We start from the raw sequence: 20157 nt of genomic DNA on the forward strand, positions 1-20157 counted from the left end.
TCACTACTAGGTTAGCACCTATACTAGGTATTGGGTAGTGGCAAATCCTCTCCCCACGATCCGGAAACGCCAGCTTCTGAGACTGCTGCAACTGATCCTGATAGCTGCCCTGTTTCCTTTTTTCCAGCCCCTCCGTTGGTCGTGTGGTTGCTTTGCAATTCTTTCCTTCTATTCTCCCCCCCTGTCAATTGATGGGTCTGAATTACCCAAAAGAGATACTGCAAGAAGTTGCCCGTCAACCTCACATTTCCCCACTTTGACCTCCAAAGATCGGTTATAGTCCAGACACACATTGAACTAATTTTTTATTTCTTATTTTCTTTTTGTCATCATCTAGCCCGCACCCGCAGTGCTTCCCATATAGTTACAGCCTGGGGCGTCAAAAGGGCAGTAGTAGTAGAGCTATGGATGGAGGTCAATCTAAATTAATCAAATGGACTAGCCTAGTAGGTCTGTGCCCCTAGGCTAGCTCTGCCTCCTTGAGGAAGGCTACCTGAGGTGGTACCTGCCTAATACCTAGTTTCCCCCTACTAAGGACTACCTGTTACTACTACTAGTGACTAGTGTAATTTACACGCATACTGCGGTACTAAAAGTAAACTATACGGAGAATACCATACATACCGAGCGGGTACTGACTGGGGCGTCAGGAAAATAAAAAGAAAAAAAAAAAGAGGAGGGGGTCAGAAAATCGAAAATCAGAAAATCAAAAAGATCAATTAGGAAAAAATAAAATCATCACAACACAAAAAATTAAAAAATCCAATTCCAAAAAAAATCAATAATATTTGGCATTTATTATTATTAAATTTATTCCTCCGACACAACTGTCAGCTCCGAGATCTTGGATCAGATCTTCTCCTATAGCGTGCTCTAAGTGTGGAGCAGTAGCCATTTTTCTCTGACCCGTCTCCCTGGTCATTGTATTCTGCTGCTGCTGCTTGTTGCTATAATAGATGATCGTAACCTTCATCTCCATCACTCCTTGACACGACTATTGTCTATCGCCCTTTCTCTAATTCCAATTCCCCCTTCCGGGTCTCACCTCTCTTCCTATATATCTACCACCTCGACGACGCACCTTTGAACCTTATTCTTTCTCCATCATCAAACAAACTCTCACTCCCCAACTTCCCACTCTTACTTCCTACATAACCCAACAGCTCGGTTGCGTGGTCATTGCTCCTCCCTCCTTGCTTGTCTATCTACCCTACTCTCGTCCCTTATCCATCACCCGCGTGTGTCTATTACACTTGTGTGTGTGTGTCTGGTCTAGTCCGCTCCGGGTACACTAAACCTCCCACACAGCCAACCCCACGGTAAGAAGCCTGTTCCCTTTAAAAGACGTCAACCCTCCCCGCCCACGCATAGTACCTGAACTCTGTCGGCGCCCCCCTTCGACTGTCCCCAACTCTCTTTTAAAAACTCTCCGACCTCCTGGCATTTCTGGACTCTAACATTACATCCTTAGATTTTCAACTACCTAAATTCTTCCATCAATCACTCGGATTAATTCTTCCTTGTCAACTACTTGCAATGGCTCCCACTCATCGTCGTGGACCCTGGGTTCCCGAAGAGGACCAGTTGCTCCTTCAGTTGGTTCGCGAACAAGGCCCCAACAACTGGGTCCGCATCTCTCAGCACATGCACTACCGCTCGCCCAAGCAATGCCGGGAGCGCTTCCACCAGAACCTCAAGCCCTCTTTGAACCGTGAGCCCATCTCTGCTGAGGAGGGCTTGATGATCGAGCGGATGGTCAACGAAATGGGCAAGCGCTGGGCTGAAATTGCACGACGCCTTGGAAACCGCAGCGACAATGCAGTTAAGAACTGGTGGAACGGCAGCATGAACCGCAAGAGAAGAGGTCTCCCTACCTCCAGCTCGCCTCACGCCGGACGCACGATGCACGGACGGGTCGAGGCCCCATATGCGCGGGCCTCTCTGGGCTTGAGCAGCCCCATCAGCCGTTCTCGCTACTCTTCCATCTCCAACGACAGACCTCTGACTTCCTGGACCAAGTCTCCTTCATCTCGGAGGGATTCCTTCTCCGCCTCTTCCATCGACTGCCCCCGCCAGTTGACCCCGATCTACACACTTCCTGCTCTTAACCGCCCTGTCGAAACTCCTCTCACCTCGCCTGCCTTCTCGGAAGCTTCTTCCATGGAGCCTCCCTCCATGATCTCGGACCACAACTCCGTCTCTTCCTCCTCTCCCAGGACCATCGCCTCGCCACAGCTTCTTCCCCTTCCGGTGGACATGAGACAGCAATACGGCGACTTCCGCAGGCAGAGCACTTCGGATGAGATCTATGCCTACCACGATCTCTCGTTGAAGCAACGGTGGATTTCCGATCACCAGCAATGGAACCAGCATTCTCCGCTATCTCCCACATGGTCTGCTCCGATCGAAGACAAGACAGAAGCCCCGCGCGACTCGCGGATGGGTCTTCAGAACTTGCTCAACTAAATGACGATAGCGACCATTGCTGGATATGATCAACGAACTTTTCTTCTGTCATCGATTTTCTATGGGAAATTTTATGTACATGACCTCCCGACCCTCGTCACTCCTTTGTTTGGCATAATTTCCTTTGTACTTATATCATCACCTCATGTATATTGTCTTTTTGGATGGTTCGGCTCGGCTATTTCCACTGCGGGTCACGTGGATACGGCCCGGTTTCCTTACGGTACCAAAAAAAGCATTCGGGATCTCCTTTTGTCATAGTTATTGTGTTCCCTTCCCTTATTTTCTTTGTCGCTCATCATTTGGCTTACTGGGTATGGGGTTAATCATTGTGTATAGAGGAGATTGAGGAGTGCTGTCCATTGTTTTGCATGTATATGGTTGGGTTTTGGAGACTTTTGGAAAGTACTGTGAGCTTGGATCTAATAATACCCCATGACTGTTGGTTGTTACATTGCGCTATCGACCAGATGATCGTTTAATGATACATTAATAATACTTCCCACTCAAATAACTCCTCTCTTCTGTTACTTAAGTTGTAAATTCCGACTACTGTTTCTTTGACTAAATTCTCTCTCGACGCGGCCACTATCCACCCATTCTGGATTGGGGGTGTTTTTTCCGGATCTGGCAGGCTTACTTTCTTGGGCGCCAGCCAGGCTTGACCGTTGCGCCCATGGACGAGCCCAGGAGGATGATAGGGGGCGAGGATCCACTGGAACAACGCCGCATATCCTCCGTGACTGTGGCTGGCTGTCATCAGCTCCTGTCTTCCCGTGAAAGCCGCGGAATCTGAGGTTCAGAACGCAAGGGGCGACCCTAAGTTACGAGGCGAGACTGCATGGGAGAGACACGAGCAGGTTCAAGGAGGGAAGGCAGCGTGACAGCACAATTACTGGGTTCGAAAGAGACCGAGAAAATCCGGGATCTCAAGAATCAAGAAAATGAAAAAAGACCTAAAACGGAATATGGGTCATTGGAAAAGAAAAGAAGAATGATTTACGAATTCACATTGAAGGGAGTGGAAACTACTTACCACCACATACTACATACATACATACATACATACATACATACATACAAGGTTGGCTGAACAGAGACACAGCAGCAGCAACACTCGGACAGCATCCACCAACCGTCGTTGGCGCATGGCAGACCATCTCCACGGGAAAGGTGGAAAGGATAGGTCCATTAGGAACACAGCTGACGACTGTCTGATCCAATCCTTCCACTTGGAGTTTCGGGATTGGCATGGCGAATGAATGGGGGTGGATATTGGAAGTCGTGATGGTTCATGCATAACGGCCAGTGTCAATGGAAGTGTTCTCAATGGCCGGAAGGCTTTTACCCTTTCTCCCCCCCTCCACTACCAGCACTACCAGCACCACCACCACCTCCTCCTCTTACTGAAGTACTACGTTAACTTGGCCCCAGTTGGGAGGTAAGGTTGATAGCCAGACAAAGTTTATCCCAGGGACTTGGTGGATTCCGATTTGACTGGGTTGATTCGCCAGCGCCCCTCCCTTTCCTTTTCTACCCTCCCTTTCTTTACTCGTTTACGCACATGTCGCTAACGGTCTCGAAGCAGGGCTGTCCCGTGTTGTATTTTTTGATTTTTGATTTGATATATTTATTTATTTACTTTTATTTTATTGTGTTGTTTTTACCTTTGCGCAAGCATTCAGTCTGGATAAGGTAAGTAAGCTTGTTGGAAATTGAACAACCGCCTGTCTCATTTGGGACCCATCCGCGGTACGAGAGAGTTATGGGGGATGGGGAATCCGACGGGCTTCATTCTCCCCAATGGCTTTCTTGTCATGTCAGCAGTCGAGCGGTCCCCGAAGAAGCGGGCTTCAAAGCAGCCTATAGTAGAGAACAGGCAGAAGGAAAGCAGGAAGAAAAAAAAAACAAAAGAAAATACAAAAGTGAAAATGAAAAAAAGAAAATATAAAGGGAAGCGCAAAAGGACGAACGATAAGGACGATGGAGCAGCCTTTCCTATTTTCCCCTCCATTCCCGCCACCATTTTCTTCTCAAGATGTGCCACTACGACCTTCCTGGTCTGGACTTGGGTGTCCAACTCACTAGTGGCTTTTTGGGCTATCCCAATCGTGACGTGCTGTTCGGAGACATGGCTTCTCCTTCCCAACCTGACTCGCCACACTCGCGACGGATACCAAGCCACACCCAGTGAAGGGGACGGTGCTGCACGTATGCCGATCAGGCAATCACCATGACTGATCAAGAATGAAGGCATCGGCGGGGTCACCGAACGCAGGAGCTGTAATCCACTCTGTGTGGTGTATTATGTATGCACTGGCACTCATGGAGTGTCTCCAGTGCTCTACGCACTGCATACCCACGACTGGTGGTCTGTTTCAGCCAATCTAACATCTCACACGCACCACTGTTGCGCTGCCATGCGTGCATGAGCATACCAGCTCCTGCTCGCCTACCGGTAGGCGGTGCAGATTCAGCTGGGGTCAAAGTTGGGTGGAGTCAAGTTCAAGGGTGAGGAAAGGATGATGCAGCTCGTCCTGGAGTACGTTGGCTCGCCAGTGACCCTCTCTGACGGCCGTTGGCCGGTGGGGGACATCCTACGCTTCGTATCAAGTACGCATGACTATGTAGATATATCTCAGACGCATGGGTTACACATCAGTACATACCCATACACATACACACCTACCAGGTTGGGCATATTCTGACACAAGGCTCCGGGGGTTACACAGGACCAATTTTGGGACTTTCTTGTGACGTTGAATCGTTAACCAAGTTCCAGAACAAATATAGCATGAAACAAGACATTCTACATCCGTGCCAGTCGCACCATGGGGTAACCCAATACTCCAGTGAACTAAAGGAGTTCGACAATACGGAGTAGACGACAATGCCAACACCAAAACCAACAATGGCCTAGTGAGGAAACGAAGAAGCAGCAGCAGTAACCAGTCACCGCCGGCGCAATGGATCTGGAGCCCTGCCGGCCAAGAGATTCTCGCATTAATTAACTACCGCTGATCTTTTTTTACATCTGATTTGGAATTCTGGTTGTTAGCGCCCCGCTAATCCACTTCCGTCCACTCGCGACATGCACACCGTGACGTACCCTCAGTTCCATCCCCGATCCTGCATCCTGATTTGACAGACGGACTAACTAGGAGATTTACGCCTTTCGCACTATGGGGGGGGGGGCGTGTGGTGAACAACAACCGATCTGTGTTCATCTCTTTACCACTCATCCAAGTTTTTCCCCTACCTCCTGTTCTGGCTCGAGCATGTTCCGCTTTTCCGATCCATTGGTCAAGGATGAAAGGCTTGGCAGTGGAGCCCTGGGCGACCGTTACACAATCTTCACGATGGCATATTATTCTGGTGGAAGCATCGAATGAGGTTTCAGCATCCGAACCTGCTGCGGAAGCTGCAGATAGAGCAAGTAAAGTTCCAACAGCGCATCCATGGATCCCCTCTGACCACGACCCAAGATACGGGGTACGTCAGTTTGCCAAGCAGGCAGACGAGCCCAGTCAAGCGATCGTCAGAATTAACAATTAATGCTCGAAATTGATTAAGCCCCAGGCACACACGCACAACGCTCAGTCAAATGTATGGATGCATTTAAAATTGATTATGGTTAATTTGTATTATATTGCATTTTATCACTACTACTGCCGCCGGGGATAGCATCCTGACAGCTGAAACAATCCACCTCCAACATTAAAATTTTTTGAAGCAATCTACAAAGCTCTGTCTGGTTAATTTTAAAGCTGTCTCGTCTATCCCCATCTCCATCGCCAACCCCCTGCCGACTCTATCGGCCATCTGGTCGCATGCCCAACAGAACCGATGCGGTCGTTTCGGGGACCTTAATATACGACTGTGGGGATTAGTGCGTTCAGCCAAAGAGGAGAAAACAGAGAAAGTTGTTGAATCATTGGTGCACCTCTTTCATTCATCCCACACCCCCTGTCTTCTGCCCAAATGATGCGACATTAGTATCCGATATTATTAGTATTATTCTGTTACTTCCCCCCATAGATCTTGTTTTGTACTAGTGATGTGGATAGGTAGCTGAAGCGTTGAGGTGCGAAATTCCCTTTTTTCCCTCTCCCAGAACCAACCTACGGAGTAGCTTGACTAGCTATTCTCAGATTTACGGTTTGATTTTCCCTTCTTCCCGCACCCGGTTTGATCGTCAACTATGCAGATTTATGCATGGATGGGGGAGCTCTATTGTTCCAGATAGATTGTTTATAACAGCTTTCCTTCTCTTCTTCTCCGCCTCCTCATCCAGCTCCAAATATTGCCACTCCAATAGTCGCTGGGTGCTGCGCCCTCCTAACTATCACCCCCCAGAATGCCTCAGGGGGCGGCGCAGACACCATTCAGCTGAGCTCGTATGATCCCCATACACCATACGCTCAACAACCCTATCCCATAACAGACATTTGTTATTACCATTAACGCCCAACATCCATGTACTTCCGATACCTAACTAGAAGGGGGGAAGATGGGGGCGAAAACAGAACCAGAGCCAGAAACAACCCCCAAACTAAATTCGAATGGAAAATAAAATGAAATAGAATAATCTACGATACTGCTATCTCCAAAAACCGCACCCCCGATCTGATCGAATCAAATCAACCCTAGCCGATTTCCTTAAACGGAAAAAGCTCAACATCACTACTAACCCGCCCGCTCCGCCCGCCCAACGATTTGATTGATTTTCCCCGATCCATTCCATCCCATCATCCATGGATCCATCCATCCATCCATCCATACTATCCATCCCACCCACACTTGGTTTGATCTCCAACCTCCCACCGAACCAATCCTCTCGTCAAGATTCTTGTCGCTTCTCCGTAATCATCTACTTCCGACCACTCACAACCTCTATCTTCCCCCCTCCCCAGCCCGTGAGTAAGTAGTGATCTTCCCGCGGTCCCTGCGAGGAAGACTCACTCACTGACTAACTTACCGCCGGTCGGCGCGGTTAAAAAACGTCCTTCTTCTCCAAGCGACCGACCCAGAACCAAGGGTTGGTATTCACTTTTAGTCGGAGTTGCTGTTGTTTATGTGAAACGGTCGCGCGAGGCACTGTGCCCACGATTTGCATTCGGTTAGAGAGAGCACAGTTTCCACCCTGAGTCCCTCCCCCCCTCTCTCTTTCTTTCTTTCTCCTGAATCGAACGGGATGGATGAATGGATGGGTGGATGGATTCGAATCTGGAGAACCTGAAATCGGAAACGAAACGTGATCGATGCGATACGATGCGATGCGATGCGATGGGTTTGGGTGGTCGGTCGCAGTGGAGCTTTGTTCGCTACGAGGACGAGGCTGGAGATCGTTCACTACTTACTCCGTAGTAGTAAGTATACAGTATACACACGTTTTTATTTCTTTCTCGATTTAGTGGTATTATTTTCTCCTTATGAGGATGTTTTTGACTTTCCCACACCCCCCTATCCGACGAGTTTTTTTTCTGAGGAACCTTCCTCTTTAGGGGTGGGCTTCGATATCGGAGTTGTTGATTTTTGACTTTTTTGGTTTCCAACTTTCCTTTCCTTCGGATAAGGGATCGGGACGGGAGTTTCGGAAGAATATCTATCTACCTTTCTCCGTGTCCCGTACTTGCGGGTAGGATAGGAATAGGATAGGCCCGTAAGGATATACGCACACACCTACCTTATTCTGTAGAAGCTTGCTCTCGTAGGCGGTAAAAACAGCCACCACCGCCGCCGCTACTGCTACTGACGATGATAATGTATCCTGGGATGGTAAACCCCCATAGGACAAGACAGCCGGAGAGAAAAAAAATAAAAATAAAAATAAAAATAAAAATAAAAATAAAAAAGAGAAGAGAATGAGTGGGTCTCAACTCACCCTTTTCCTTTCTTTCTTTCTTTCTTTCTTCCAATCTGGCCCCCTACTGCCCAAGCTGACCCTGAAGAGTGCAGCAGACAGCATGACATGACACAACCCCTCCCCCCCCCCAATCCCCTCCCTTGTCTCGCCAGTTTTATCCAGATTGATAAGTAGTGCCCAAGCTTAATAGTGGCTGATATAGATTAGTTTTCTACGGAGTAACCGCACAGCATACTCAGTAGAGTATAGTTCAGATTAGTATAATATAATATAGTAAAGTTAGCTAGCTATGTCTTTTGATGGGGCACCAACCACTGGTAAACTTCCTACCGTTTATTCTTGTTTAAGCTTTCCAACCCCTTTTTTAATGAAAATTGACTTTTTTACCGTTCCGTGAACCTTTCCCTGAGTTTTTCTCGTTGCGAGGTACTCCGAAGATACATACATACATACATAGTAAGTAGTAATGCTAATCGGAACGTAGAATTTGCCCGGTGGTTCCGAGCATAGGTAATTTTCTTTGCCCGCTGGCAGGCAGGCAGGCAGGCAGCATAGCGGCGGGTATATCCGATGGACGATGGAAAAAGTGAAAAACTTCCAAACCCACCTACCTCATTTGAAGAATCTGAAAAATTGGTCCTCTCCTTCAGCTCTTGAGCCTTCCTAGGATAGCATAGTACATATGTAGTAATCCAGCTTGGGATGGGATGGGATGGGATGGGGTGGGATTTGTGTCTCTGGACTACTCTGGAACCTGACGGATTCTCGGGATTCTTTACTAATCTGAGCTTTTCCGCGTCGTTGAAATTATGCCCTGCCTAGACTACCTAGTCCATAAGTAAGTAGTACTATGGGGGTTTAGTGGTCACTCACTCTATCTGGAGGGTGGTGGTGCTTAGTAGTTAGTGCGGGCTGAAAGAGAAGAGGAAATATCGGACATCCCGCGCTAATTGGTTACTTTTCCTCATAATCTATTATTGCTGAGGGGAAAAGGAAACATGGTTTAAGAATAGATTAATTGCTGCCCTTTGCATATACCCATTGAGGTTAGATGAATGTGCAAGTGCGGAGTGTGTCCGTTGCTTTGATGGGTAAGCTACTACTAGCTAGTAGTTAAGTTCTTGCCCGCATTTCCGGGTGGTTTTATTCGTCTGTTGGACTGGGATGTTGTTGTAGCTGCGCTTGCGGCTATAGCGGAGGAGGTGATACTGTTACTACGGAGTGCATGGGTATCTCTTTGATTTGATTGTTTCGGGGGGTGAAGTTGGTACTTATTATTATCATTATTATTATTCTGTCGTATTGGGATAGCACTTATTACATGGAAATAGACACTGCATGCATTACTGTCATAATGTAGATATCTCTACTCTGTACTCCGTACTATTTATCCATGCCACTGCATAATTTTCCTCACAGATACTCCCACTTCAGGGTCTACTAACAGCTCAGGTCCGACTCCATCAACCACCCCAATAGTACGTCAGGGTCATGACGACGACCTATCCGTTCATTCCATCAATCCCACTCCGTATTTTAGTATTCTTCCTCTACTACTTAATCCTTCAGCTTAACTACGGAGTCACACTAACTAACTAGATAGCACTAAGTAGCAGCAACACCACCCCCCTGGAACCAAGAAGTGGAACCCTCAAAAAACTGAACCACTAGAAGGAAAACTAAGTTAGCGCAAGCACAGTCTCGACGTTGAGATTCGAGCCCGAGTTCCACCATTTGATTGGATGTCGGAGGATCTCGGTGTGGGAGGTGAGTGGGTGATCGATGATCGACTTGGCCTGGTTAGGATTAGGGTACCCGCCTTGCCGGTCCGCCCGTGATCGGCAAGCAAAAACGCAGTTAACTAATCTGGGTTTTTTTTTTAAAAAAAATCGTAGGTTATAATAGGTTAGCTTCGTATTCTGTAACGCTACGCGGAGCTACTGCTTTTACTGAGGAAAGGATGGGGGTTTGGGTAATATGAGGTGTCATTTTTGGTAACCTGAATCGGATGGTATATGTATGGAATTAGATGATTTCAGTTTTGTTTTCTCATGTAAGAATCATCATTATAATGACGATGATGATTGTATTCCCAATTTGTCCATAGAAAGCGAGACAGCAAGCAAAAAGCGGCATCAATGCTCCCCGAGCGCAGAGACCCCCGAAAAAAATAAAAAACGCTAAGTAGATAGTTTACCTTGTTGATGGATAGACAGTCGACGACACACTTACCGCACACACTCACACAGACCACTTTCCCAATTCGAATTTGTGCGAAATCAGCCAAGGCACACACCATTGACAAGTATTTGTCAACTGGGTGGGTCCCTTCAGGTATACTCCGTATGACACTAAAAGTTTACTTTACACGGTAGTTAGTGTGTGGGTGGGTGTGGGTATGTAACATACCCTTGTATAGTGTGTATTAGCTTGTTTTGTTTTCCCCTTGGTAACCGCATACACAGATACAAGGGGGGCCAACCAAATACGCAATACGACCAGGGACAAGCGCCCAATGCACAAACCCCTTCTGCGTAAGGGGTTCCTGCTAAACCACGTGGAGATGCGCTTGTCAGATACAAGCCGTTGCGGGTGTATGGTTTTGTATTGTATTGAGACCACCACTTCTCTGCTTGTGTTTTGGTTCGTATTACAGTGTTTGTTTGTTATGTATGAGCGTAAGTCCCGTAATGGATGAACGAGGGGGCGAAGTAAGTAGCTAGCTCAGCTCCATCCACCATATCTCCATCTCATCCATGACTATATTCATGTCTCTCTAAGTAAGTTATGTGGTAAACTCAATCCGACCCCCTTTGTCTAGGGGCAAGGTCTCTTTCTGCTTACAGTGATGCTGTTGCTAACAACGGTTTTTGGCAGCGAGGCTGACGGACGGATTAGATCGGACTTATTGATTGAATGATTAGACCGAGTGCCTTGTCCGCTCTCATCCCCCTGTGCCACGCAGTCACTCCAGTCTTTCTCCTTGCTGGGACATAAATTTGAGTTTTAGTGTTTTTGCATTTTATGTTATTTGATTTAATTATGTACATACCTGCTGTAATGGGTTAGAGATGGCAGCTACGCCTCTTTTACATACATACACATTCCATTCCACGGGAAAAGTAAAGTAAAGTAGGACGTGTGTAACCTAAGCCACACGATCTGATCGATCGGAGGCGCCGACATACTCACTTACTAAGGTGAACTCTTTCAAACTAACTAACTAACTCATTGACTGACTAGTTGGTTTAGTTAGTTAGTTAGGTTAAGTATGGCATGTATGTATGCATGCACTTAGGCAGAGATTCTCATCCGTCTTCCTAAAGAGGATGTTTCATGACTCGCGTTTTTCAAATCATTAAAGGGGAAGGATAAACATCGGGAAGGAGGCAAATAGGGCAGGGGTATGTGTGTTTGTGTTTGTTGTTGTGTCTATTTTTTTGCTTTGTTTCGAAGTTCGACGGGGTGTTCTAGGGTGAGGGTGATCGTGTGTGGGATTGATTAATCGCTTGATGGGATATTATAGTATGGAGATAGGAGGATCATAATAGATGTGTTAAAAGTAGGGGGCGGGTTTCAGATATTTCTTGGATAGATAGTATCTATCTATCGTGTGTTTCTATTTGGCTGTCCAGTTACCCCTGACTAAACGGGCCTACGATAAAGGAATATTATGCATGATGTATCGGTATATGTAGATGTAGATAGATACGGAAGGAGGATAAGGATGACACCCGAATAGCACGACCTGTCTTGTCCTGTCTGCTGCCTGTCTGTCTCCAGATCATATGCACAAGGCTAACTAGCACTCAACCATCCCTGCCGGTATTATCCTCCACGCTTTCCCTGTATGTAGGATGGATTGTCTGACTCCGCTTAGTTTTACTCCACCACAGGATGGGGTCAACCCAGACTAGGAGATATTGGCTGCATGAGGAGCCACCGATAGTACGGAGGATAGTTGACCAACCAGTTGGCAGAGTTTTGGGGGCGCACGATCCAGCCTCGAGACGCGAAAAAGAGGAGAATTGATGCGAGAGTGGCTGCCAACTAGTACTCATTAGGGCATCAATTCAAGAGGGAGGGATTTCTGTACTACGACAGATCGTCGTGAGGGAACGAAGGAAGGAAGGAAGGAAGACGAACCGGGATCCTGGGTTCGCGTGACCCCTACTGCTGTAAGCCATCAGTTAAGTCAAAAGGGAAAAAAACAAAAAAGTCTATAGTGCCGTTAAGAACAATCCCTGTTTTTTCTGCTTTACTCTGTGATCGCTTTGTTCTCGATGATTATCGATCGCTGACCAAGCGTGGATGCCATGTGCGTGATGATGAAAAATAGAGATAGTGGTTAATTATTTTCCTTCTTTATATGATCTAGATTCAATGACTACGTTGGTCATCATGGATTGTGTCAAGACTTCAGCTGGGTACTCCTCTGCCATCCATTTACTAGTCTTACTTATGTAGGTAATAGACGAGCTAACCGAACCCAAAAATCTTTCTTGACTAGTGCCACTCGACTCATCCATGAAGACTCCGACTCAGACTCAGGTCGGGGTAGTTAGCTGCTGATTAGTGAGGCTGGCTAGCTGACATCACGACCAGCCTGTTTGACAGATAAACCAACTAGAACTAACGACGATAAACCCCGAAGGCGAGGAGAAAAGGTCCCCGATCCCGAGCCACGCAACCATCCCATCCCCATCCCCCATTCCCCATCCCTCCGCTAGCTAAACTAGTGGGGATTACCTGTTGAAGCCGCTTGCTTTTGCATCGAAGGATTGGAATGCTGGTCATTGTCATACATACGCCATCCTTGCTGCTCTTGAAGGAGAGGAGAAGGAGGAGGTAGGTGCTCATGCTGGCTCGACGGTCGTTGACTATCCCTGCACGCGGGTTGGAAACCGCACCTTTGCAGCAAGGTATGCGATTTGGAATTCTCCGTTGAGGGCTGCATGTGATGCCACCGGGTTCTTGTCCCACGCGGTGTTATCCATCTAGTGGTCGAGGGATGAAAGTACGGTTTTGGGGGTGGTGGATGGATGGTGCTGGATAGGTCAGAAGTGGCGAATGATGGGAGTTGGGTGTCTGAGAGGGAGAGGGGTGCTGATGCAGCCTTGTGATCAGTTAATGATGCTTATGCATGATTCAGTATTATGTAGTCACTGCTTGGAGTGAGTATAGGCGTTGATGTAGTCAATGAAGGGCTTGAATGATGTTGATATTGACTTCTATATAGTGAATTATGCTTCGCAGTGATAGATTGAGTCCGTATCAATTCTCAGCTCTGCTGCTTCTATTTCTTCTTCTCTTCTTACTCCCGTTGTATACTTTTATAGAGATACAAGCAAGTGCTGTCTCTCTTAAAGCGCTGATACTGAGTCCATCCTTTCGCCCATATGCCATTACAGGGCTATTCCCATTACCAATAATGTCATATAGCCTCTTTATATGTTAAATATTGCAGCTCCAAATATCTCTATAATTATAGCAGAACATTCATTCCATACTAAAGCTAGTTCTCAACATTGCAGACTCTAAAAGAGACGAACAATACCTGACCCTCTCCCCTCCCCGCCCCCAACCCATCAGCAACCTCTACACACCTTCAGAGTCTTCGAATCGTCGTTGGTCAAAGACATCAAAGAACATAGAAGACATGTTCAAACACGGTACTAGCGCCGATGCTTACACTAGGCCACAGAAGATGTCATGGCATTCTCTGGATATACCATACGACCCAGAGCAAAATCCTACCAAATCTGAGGATGCGTCTACCGTTGGAGGATAGCCACAAATACAGACACTGGGTCGGAATAGAAGCTGCTACGAGGTCTGCGACGGCTTACATACAAGGGCAATAGCACAATGTCTGATAACAACAACACCGTCTCTGGGGTTCACCGGGCTTTAAGCATCTGGTTTCATACATACCCGGAGGCGAGCGCCACTACAAAGCTCTTCTGAAAGAGCATGATGAGGATCAGTGGATTGTTTCATATATCGACGTGTGCCTCTAGACAAAGAGACCCATTCATTAAATGACGAGGGAAGCTATATCCGAATCGAAGTCCTTCTAATGTGTCGCAAGAACCTGGACCTTCCAGTAGAAATGGACACATTACTTCAGAAACTATTCGATGAGACATGCTAATACATAGCTCTATTCTACGATTCAGCGAACGCATCAGTCAGGATATACCACTTGGTTTTATCCTTTTACTTCCACTACCAGTATATCCTAGCAGCTAGCTCTGCGAGCACTGAGCGGGCAAGTTCTGTTCATCGTTTAACTCTTGTTCTGCAAATCTCGTTTGCAAACAACTCATGGCCAAATATTTATGGCCGCATATGCGCTTGAAGAGGTCTTATGGGTGAGCATACCGGGAACGCGCCTTGCTCATCTATACAGATAAAGGCCAGTCCGCACTGGCTATACATAAACTGCTAATGCATATCACAGCAACCATGTTCGACACTCATACCGGTCCTCTTACTCCACTCGGTTACTGTCCATCTCCCATGACAGCTGATCCTGCGCATGCACCGATACGGCCCAGTCTCCCTCTGTCCTACGCTGTCCACAGACACAGAACCCTAGCCCGGCTTAGGGTACACCTACGATGATCCACAATTGGAATATGAGGAACTTTGTGAGATACAAGGGAAGGAAGAAGGTCGTTCATGACCGTGCAAGCCTGGACATACTCGAGAGAACATTTTGTGTCGTTTCTGTGCCGAGAGGAACAAGACCTGTGATCCGGTGGGTTTCGCACGTTCCGTGTTATGTATGTGCGATTTACTGACATCTGTCGAGCCCGTGACTGGCCTCTTGGGAAACGCCCGCGATCTTGTCGAGATCATCGAGTGGTCCGCTGTCATCCTGGACGAAGATCACTGGAGTGCCCGTAAAGCAGACTATCCGGGAAGAGGTCCTCGTCCTTTCGAAAGCGTTTGATAGTGTGGAAGGCTACGCATGCCCGCGAGTTTTCGCTGAAGGGCACTAAGACCGCAAAGCGTGTAAGTTAAATCATATTGAAAAATGGCGCTGCCAAACATGAGGAGAAATTCCAGACATGGACAATTGCTGGAACTGGGCATCCTATCCACATTTTGAAGAGACTATGGTCTAGTGGGCCTAAGCTTTTCTATAATACTCCATACCACGGCAGAGACCTCCAGACGCATGCCTCGGGCCCTAAGCTACATCAATCGTTGATAACATTGTAGTAGCTCACCAGGTCATCGCGTGACTTGTTGAGTGCTCGACATCACGGGCTCTTTGCTGTTCTACGTCTAGTCCTAACATGACAGTTCGCTACCAGACGGCCTTTGCTATGGTTCTTATAACCTAATCTAGCTACTAGTCGAACCGGCCGACATATTTCTGCTTGAATTACAATAAACACTTTCCATCAACTTCAACGACTATATGGTACACATGATTGCGAACCACATGCAGTTGTGAACATATTTTAAGCACTTGAACCTTCGCTGGCGTTTATACATGCCATGGCTTTGCCAAGTGGACCAAAAAAAACTATCAGACTCCTCTGTGTTAGCATTTATTGGCTAACCCCTCATAGCAGTGGGTTTATCCTGCAGCTATTCCTTATGGGGGTTCCTAGAGAGGTTCAGGGGCCATTGGAAGAAAACAGAACTATTCTTTGAACCACGATTCTCTTAGCGATGATGTTGGTGACAAAAGATAGTGTATCTACGAATAACTACATAGCATACCTAGCGATGTCACCTGCGCTATGTGCTGCGATGCCCGCTGCGATATCTATATAGGATCATTTCGTTGCCTGAATTATCCCGTCACAACTGGAAGAAGTCTGCCAAAGACGAATTGATCGGATACCTGTCATGTCATATACACCCAGCAGCATTCCGAGACTTGTGATTTTCTCTACTATCAAGCCAGATCCGTCTTCGGCACATAGTAACAAGTCCAGTACTATGTTCTTGGGGTCCTTAACCATTGGTCTAGGGATGTCTACAACCGCGCCAAATATGTTTCCGGTGTTGATCATACAGCATCTAAAAGAGTCGTCGACTTTCCGACCATTCGTCTGCGTGACAAAATGGGCAGACTCGGCGGCCTGCAAGCTATGCAAAATGACCCATAACATGCTGCAAGGATATAAACATCCTGCGATAAGTCCACATCGTCAGGTACATGATGTACGTAGAAAACACGCGCAGTATCTTACCTAGAATAACAACATCATATTCTACATTTCAAGCCTGTCTCTCTCTCTCTCTCTCTCTCTCTCGGTGAAGTCCTATTGAATAGTGTATATGTGGAATCAGTACACACTCTTTCGAATGGAAGACAGAAAGAAAGAAAAAATATTATCTCGACGACAACTGATCTCCTTCTTATTATTACTTCGCAGCTGCCGGTGCTTGTCGTACATATCTATTCCCATGATTTCTCGACACGAAAAAATTGTTATCATGATGCCAATACATGACTCATGAGAATAAGGCAGAGCAAATGCTTTTTTCCTTTTGTTACGGACACACACACACACAATGCGAGACAGGTATCCACCATTAGAACGATGAGGTGATCAATGAGTGCATTGCTCCGGTGAGTCCTCTGCTTCCGTGTCATTCCAATACACCGTCGGCGGCATATCAAAATAACTTACTCATTTTATTATAAATTCTCTATCTAAAAACAGTACAAATAATAATAACTTGTTTAAAGACTACAACAGGCACAGCATGAAGCGAGAGGTGATAGCGGCTGCTAAAATTGGGGCATATCGCTGAGAGGGGTGGATTAATGGTGGCTGTGACCATAGTAGGGGGTGATGGGGAAATATATTAGATGAGGTATATTTGATTTTTGCGATATAAAATTTTTTCTTCGGTTGCAAGAAAAATAAAATGTTCGAAATTACCGAGTACCAATACTTTGGGAGATATTTCATTTACGATCCGCGTGGATACTAGTATATATTATGACCATGATGATAGCAGTAACAAAATCATGTACAGCGCCACATAACCAACCCAACCCAACCCAACCCAACTGCCCACATAGCATGACACAACTTAGAAAAAAAGATAGACACAATCAATCAATGAAAGCTTAATAGCACACACTAAACACATTCTCTGATAGATAAAAACTTCAAGGTCAAATATAAAAAAATTGCAAAAAGAAGTGACTAGACTGGGGCTCGATCCCAGGACCTTATGCGTGTGAAGCATACGTGATAACCAACTACACCATCCAGCCGACTTGTTGATGTTTGCATCCCCACCATGATACATAACTAGCCGATACTTATCCGGTCATATTATGCTTAGCCTGTACGGTCGTAAATGCACCATGACCTCTGTATTAATTGTTGTCTCTGTTATCCGTCTAAGCCATAGCCGTGAGAGGATAGAGAGAGCGCCTTTTTCTAACACTTCCACTGCTGCGCCCCAGTCACATGGACATGATTGCCATAAGGCTCGAAGCCAGCCGCGACTGGTGCCTGGCACAGCATGGAAACGAGGCTGTCTAGTAATCCCAACAAGACGACCATGAGATATAAATATGCATATAACTAGAGATCAGTTTTGCTTTCACGATCAGAAAACAGAATCTCTATTTATCTTTGTCTATCCCTGCAACGCAACTGCGACCATTTCTAGCTCGCTGACCCTACTGTGCGGAGTACAGTCTATTGTCTGGCATCGCAAGCATGGCAGAACAGTTCACCAGCCTTGTTAATACATTCGGAGGGCTGAGCGTTGCCGATAGATCAACTTCAAACCGCTCAAATCCGACTCAAGGTCTCCTGAAGACGATTGGGGACCTGGTAACATCGTGCCAATCCACCTCAGCGAACGCAGCACATGTCGGAACCGTGATCGAAGGCACACAGACCCCTAGCGGCGAGTACATTGCAAGATTAAGCTCCCTGAGAAGAGAAGCGGTTGCCCTTGCGAATATCACGGAGAAATTCAGCGATGCCACTAAAGATTACATCATGGCATACCTCATATCACTTGCTAGCCCGTGGACACTGGAGCCGAAAATGCTATCGCATTTTAGTGATGAAGTGAAGAGGATCGCTGGCAATATACTTGATGATGAAACTACCAACGAGAGCAGTGTCATGCGAAGAATATTGGAGGAGTGCTATGCTCAGGCTCTTTGTGATTCCGGGACTCTGCACCCTGATGAGTACTTTGAATTCCTAGAAGGAACCAGCTTTGAAGAGCCGTATGACCCTGACTTCGAAAGCGAGGAATACTATGAGCATGAAAATCGACTTGCTATCGACGATAGCTATGCTGAGGCCTATCGCGTGCAATGCGAGCGTAAAGCTGAGAGGAAGGAGCAGCAAAGGGAAGAGTGGATCGGCTTTTGGGTTCGCGCATTGAGTACATGTCCTGATGAGCCCACCACGCTATTTTATCCGCCAGCGAGTCGTTTCCCCAATTGCCATCTTGCAGAAATTCCGCGATACTTGTTTAGGGCATTTGACGGGGAAAGCTCTGGCCGGAGTGACCACCATGTTGTAGCTTCCGCCGAAAGCATTTCCGCAGAATCAGAGCGCAGCAGAACCGATATCCTCTCTCGGCCTCCAGGAGAATCAACCCGAATGCTATACAATCATCTGAAGTGGTTTAAATCTAAGGATGCTGACAATCTGATGTCATGGAGTGGTTCTTTACTGTATGTCATCCAGTACGCCATCTGGAGATGCAACAAATGGTGCCGTGACCCCGCTGAAGTCTACATACGCATAGTCGACACGAGGAAGTTTCCTCGTGGACAGTTCGCTCGGGACAAGTCGTTACTTCGAGTGTATCGTGATGCCCCTGAATCTGATCCGAGTATGCGAAGCTTTTTCGATTTCCGTTTAGGATACCCATACTATGACAATGGGGAGTATCTGTCGCAAGGGGTTCTGCATCATGCTGGGCGGTCTAGTGTGGTGTCGTTAAAACAGCTCATCCAGGCGGGGTTATATGATCTTTATCATGAATTTGCGGACGCTTCTGCGAGGTATTTATGGGCAAAACGTGTTAAGTCTCTTCGCTCAGCATGGTCCAAAGAGCATATGACAACCCAGCTCGACATACAATATGCAATTAATATGGCCAGAGAGTGCTTCAATGGTTTCGATGCGCTTGATATAGCACTAGTGCTATTAACTCTCAAAAAACGCAAGCTCCTCCCCATAGCAACAATGGGACCAGAGTGTCGAAGAATCTACTGTGACCTTGGCCCAGTTGAGGTTCAACGATATACCGACATAATGAAAAATATAATGGCAAAAAGCAGAGACATTCCGATTGCTTTATTTGCTTTCGCTACCGACCGTCAGCTTGAAGAAATTTTCGAATGTTCATAGTGAGATTTGTTTTTCATTTAGCGTTATTGTATGGTAGTCCTTTGGTTTATAGTCCAGGGCAAACTCAGAGCGCTGCTTTCAGATACCCTGTAGTAGCTTGCTATGCGAAAATATGAATATGACGATTGTATTGATGAGGAAGAAGAGGGCATCCCTCTGGTGTTGCATCAAGATACATGGATGTGGTTGAAACATACTAACTAGGCAGGTGAGAAGATATTAAGTAACCACCTGCCCATTGTCACATACCTCTTTGTAAAGAGCACGTGTTGATAGTTCGGTAGCTTCAGAGTGACCATGGAAGCCTACATGCGATGTACTTGCAAGACAGGACCGGCTATAAGGGCAGATGTCAACGAATGTTCGCTTAGAATAACGCTCGCACCTTCTGCTGTTTCACTAGAGCCGCAATGTCTTTGGGCTACGCAGAATACTTGTATTATTTAGAATATA

General features: G+C 46.6%; 7 protein-coding genes and 1 non-coding gene across 8 annotated transcripts; 4 read left to right on the top strand and 4 right to left on the bottom strand.

Annotated features, from left to right (window-relative positions):
• Positions 1-1258: 1258 nt before the first annotated feature.
• flbD (putative MYB family conidiophore development protein FlbD) lies at positions 1259-2548 on the top strand. The gene has a single exon (XM_025655084.1). It carries the CDS (start codon positions 1537-1539, stop codon positions 2464-2466), a length of 930 nt encoding a protein of 309 aa, XP_025516196.1. The 5' UTR covers positions 1259-1536; the 3' UTR covers positions 2467-2548.
• BO85DRAFT_270826 (uncharacterized protein) lies at positions 2549-2868 on the top strand. The gene has a single exon (XM_025655085.1). It carries the CDS (start codon positions 2631-2633, stop codon positions 2790-2792), a length of 162 nt encoding a protein of 53 aa, XP_025516197.1. The 5' UTR covers positions 2549-2630; the 3' UTR covers positions 2793-2868.
• BO85DRAFT_270827 (uncharacterized protein) lies at positions 2869-3369 on the bottom strand. The gene has a single exon (XM_025655086.1). The coding sequence runs from the start codon at positions 3224-3226 to the stop codon at positions 2945-2947; it is 282 nt and encodes a 93-aa protein (XP_025516198.1). The 5' UTR covers positions 3227-3369; the 3' UTR covers positions 2869-2944.
• Positions 3370-4063: 694 nt separating this feature from the next.
• BO85DRAFT_448335 (uncharacterized protein) lies at positions 4064-5143 on the top strand. Its single transcript, XM_025659917.1, has one exon. The coding sequence runs from the start codon at positions 4284-4286 to the stop codon at positions 4701-4703; it is 420 nt and encodes a 139-aa protein (XP_025516199.1). The 5' UTR covers positions 4064-4283; the 3' UTR covers positions 4704-5143.
• Positions 5144-12235: 7092 nt separating this feature from the next.
• BO85DRAFT_519189 (uncharacterized protein) lies at positions 12236-13503 on the bottom strand. Its single transcript, XM_025665026.1, has 2 exons — positions 13142-13503; positions 12236-12382 (listed from the first exon to the last, which is right to left on the bottom strand). Exons 1-2 carry the CDS (start codon positions 13287-13289, stop codon positions 12246-12248), a joined length of 285 nt encoding a protein of 94 aa, XP_025516200.1. The 5' UTR covers positions 13290-13503; the 3' UTR covers positions 12236-12245.
• Positions 13504-17514: 4011 nt separating this feature from the next.
• On the bottom strand, positions 17515-17588 carry BO85DRAFT_t145. Its single transcript has one exon. It is a non-coding gene; the product is annotated as a tRNA-Val (tRNA).
• Positions 17589-17905: 317 nt separating this feature from the next.
• On the top strand, positions 17906-19815 carry BO85DRAFT_448338 (uncharacterized protein). The gene has a single exon (XM_025659918.1). The coding sequence runs from the start codon at positions 18043-18045 to the stop codon at positions 19702-19704; it is 1662 nt and encodes a 553-aa protein (XP_025516201.1). The 5' UTR covers positions 17906-18042; the 3' UTR covers positions 19705-19815.
• Positions 19744-20117, bottom strand: BO85DRAFT_271079 (uncharacterized protein). Its single transcript, XM_025655088.1, has 2 exons — positions 19954-20117; positions 19744-19900 (listed from the first exon to the last, which is right to left on the bottom strand). The coding sequence occupies exons 1-2, from the start codon at positions 20001-20003 to the stop codon at positions 19783-19785; spliced, it is 168 nt and encodes a 55-aa protein (XP_025516202.1). The 5' UTR covers positions 20004-20117; the 3' UTR covers positions 19744-19782.
• Positions 20118-20157: the final 40 nt, after the last annotated feature.

The sequence above is a fragment of the Aspergillus piperis genome, assembly GCF_003184755.1.
Source record: "Aspergillus piperis CBS 112811 unplaced genomic scaffold BO85scaffold_7, whole genome shotgun sequence".
Lineage (NCBI taxonomy): Eukaryota > Fungi > Ascomycota > Eurotiomycetes > Eurotiales > Aspergillaceae > Aspergillus > Aspergillus piperis.

Coding starts and splice junctions, on each gene's coding strand:
- flbD (XM_025655084.1), top strand. CDS start 1,537: ATGGCTCCCACTCATCGTCGTGGACCCTGGGTTCCCGAAGAGGACCAG.
- BO85DRAFT_270826 (XM_025655085.1), top strand. CDS start 2,631: ATGGTTCGGCTCGGCTATTTCCACTGCGGGTCACGTGGATACGGCCCG.
- BO85DRAFT_270827 (XM_025655086.1), bottom strand. CDS start 3,226: ATGACAGCCAGCCACAGTCACGGAGGATATGCGGCGTTGTTCCAGTGG.
- BO85DRAFT_448335 (XM_025659917.1), top strand. CDS start 4,284: ATGTCAGCAGTCGAGCGGTCCCCGAAGAAGCGGGCTTCAAAGCAGCCT.
- BO85DRAFT_519189 (XM_025665026.1), bottom strand. CDS start 13,289: ATGCAGCCCTCAACGGAGAATTCCAAATCGCATACCTTGCTGCAAAGG. Junction 12,383..13,141: donor TCAAGAGCAGCAAGGATGGC/GTATGTATGACA, acceptor AATGAGTACTAG/TTGGCAGCCACTCTCGCATC.
- BO85DRAFT_448338 (XM_025659918.1), top strand. CDS start 18,043: ATGGCAGAACAGTTCACCAGCCTTGTTAATACATTCGGAGGGCTGAGC.
- BO85DRAFT_271079 (XM_025655088.1), bottom strand. CDS start 20,003: ATGGTCACTCTGAAGCTACCGAACTATCAACACGTGCTCTTTACAAAG. Junction 19,901..19,953: donor CACGTGCTCTTTACAAAGAG/GTATGTGACAAT, acceptor CTGCCTAGTTAG/TATGTTTCAACCACATCCAT.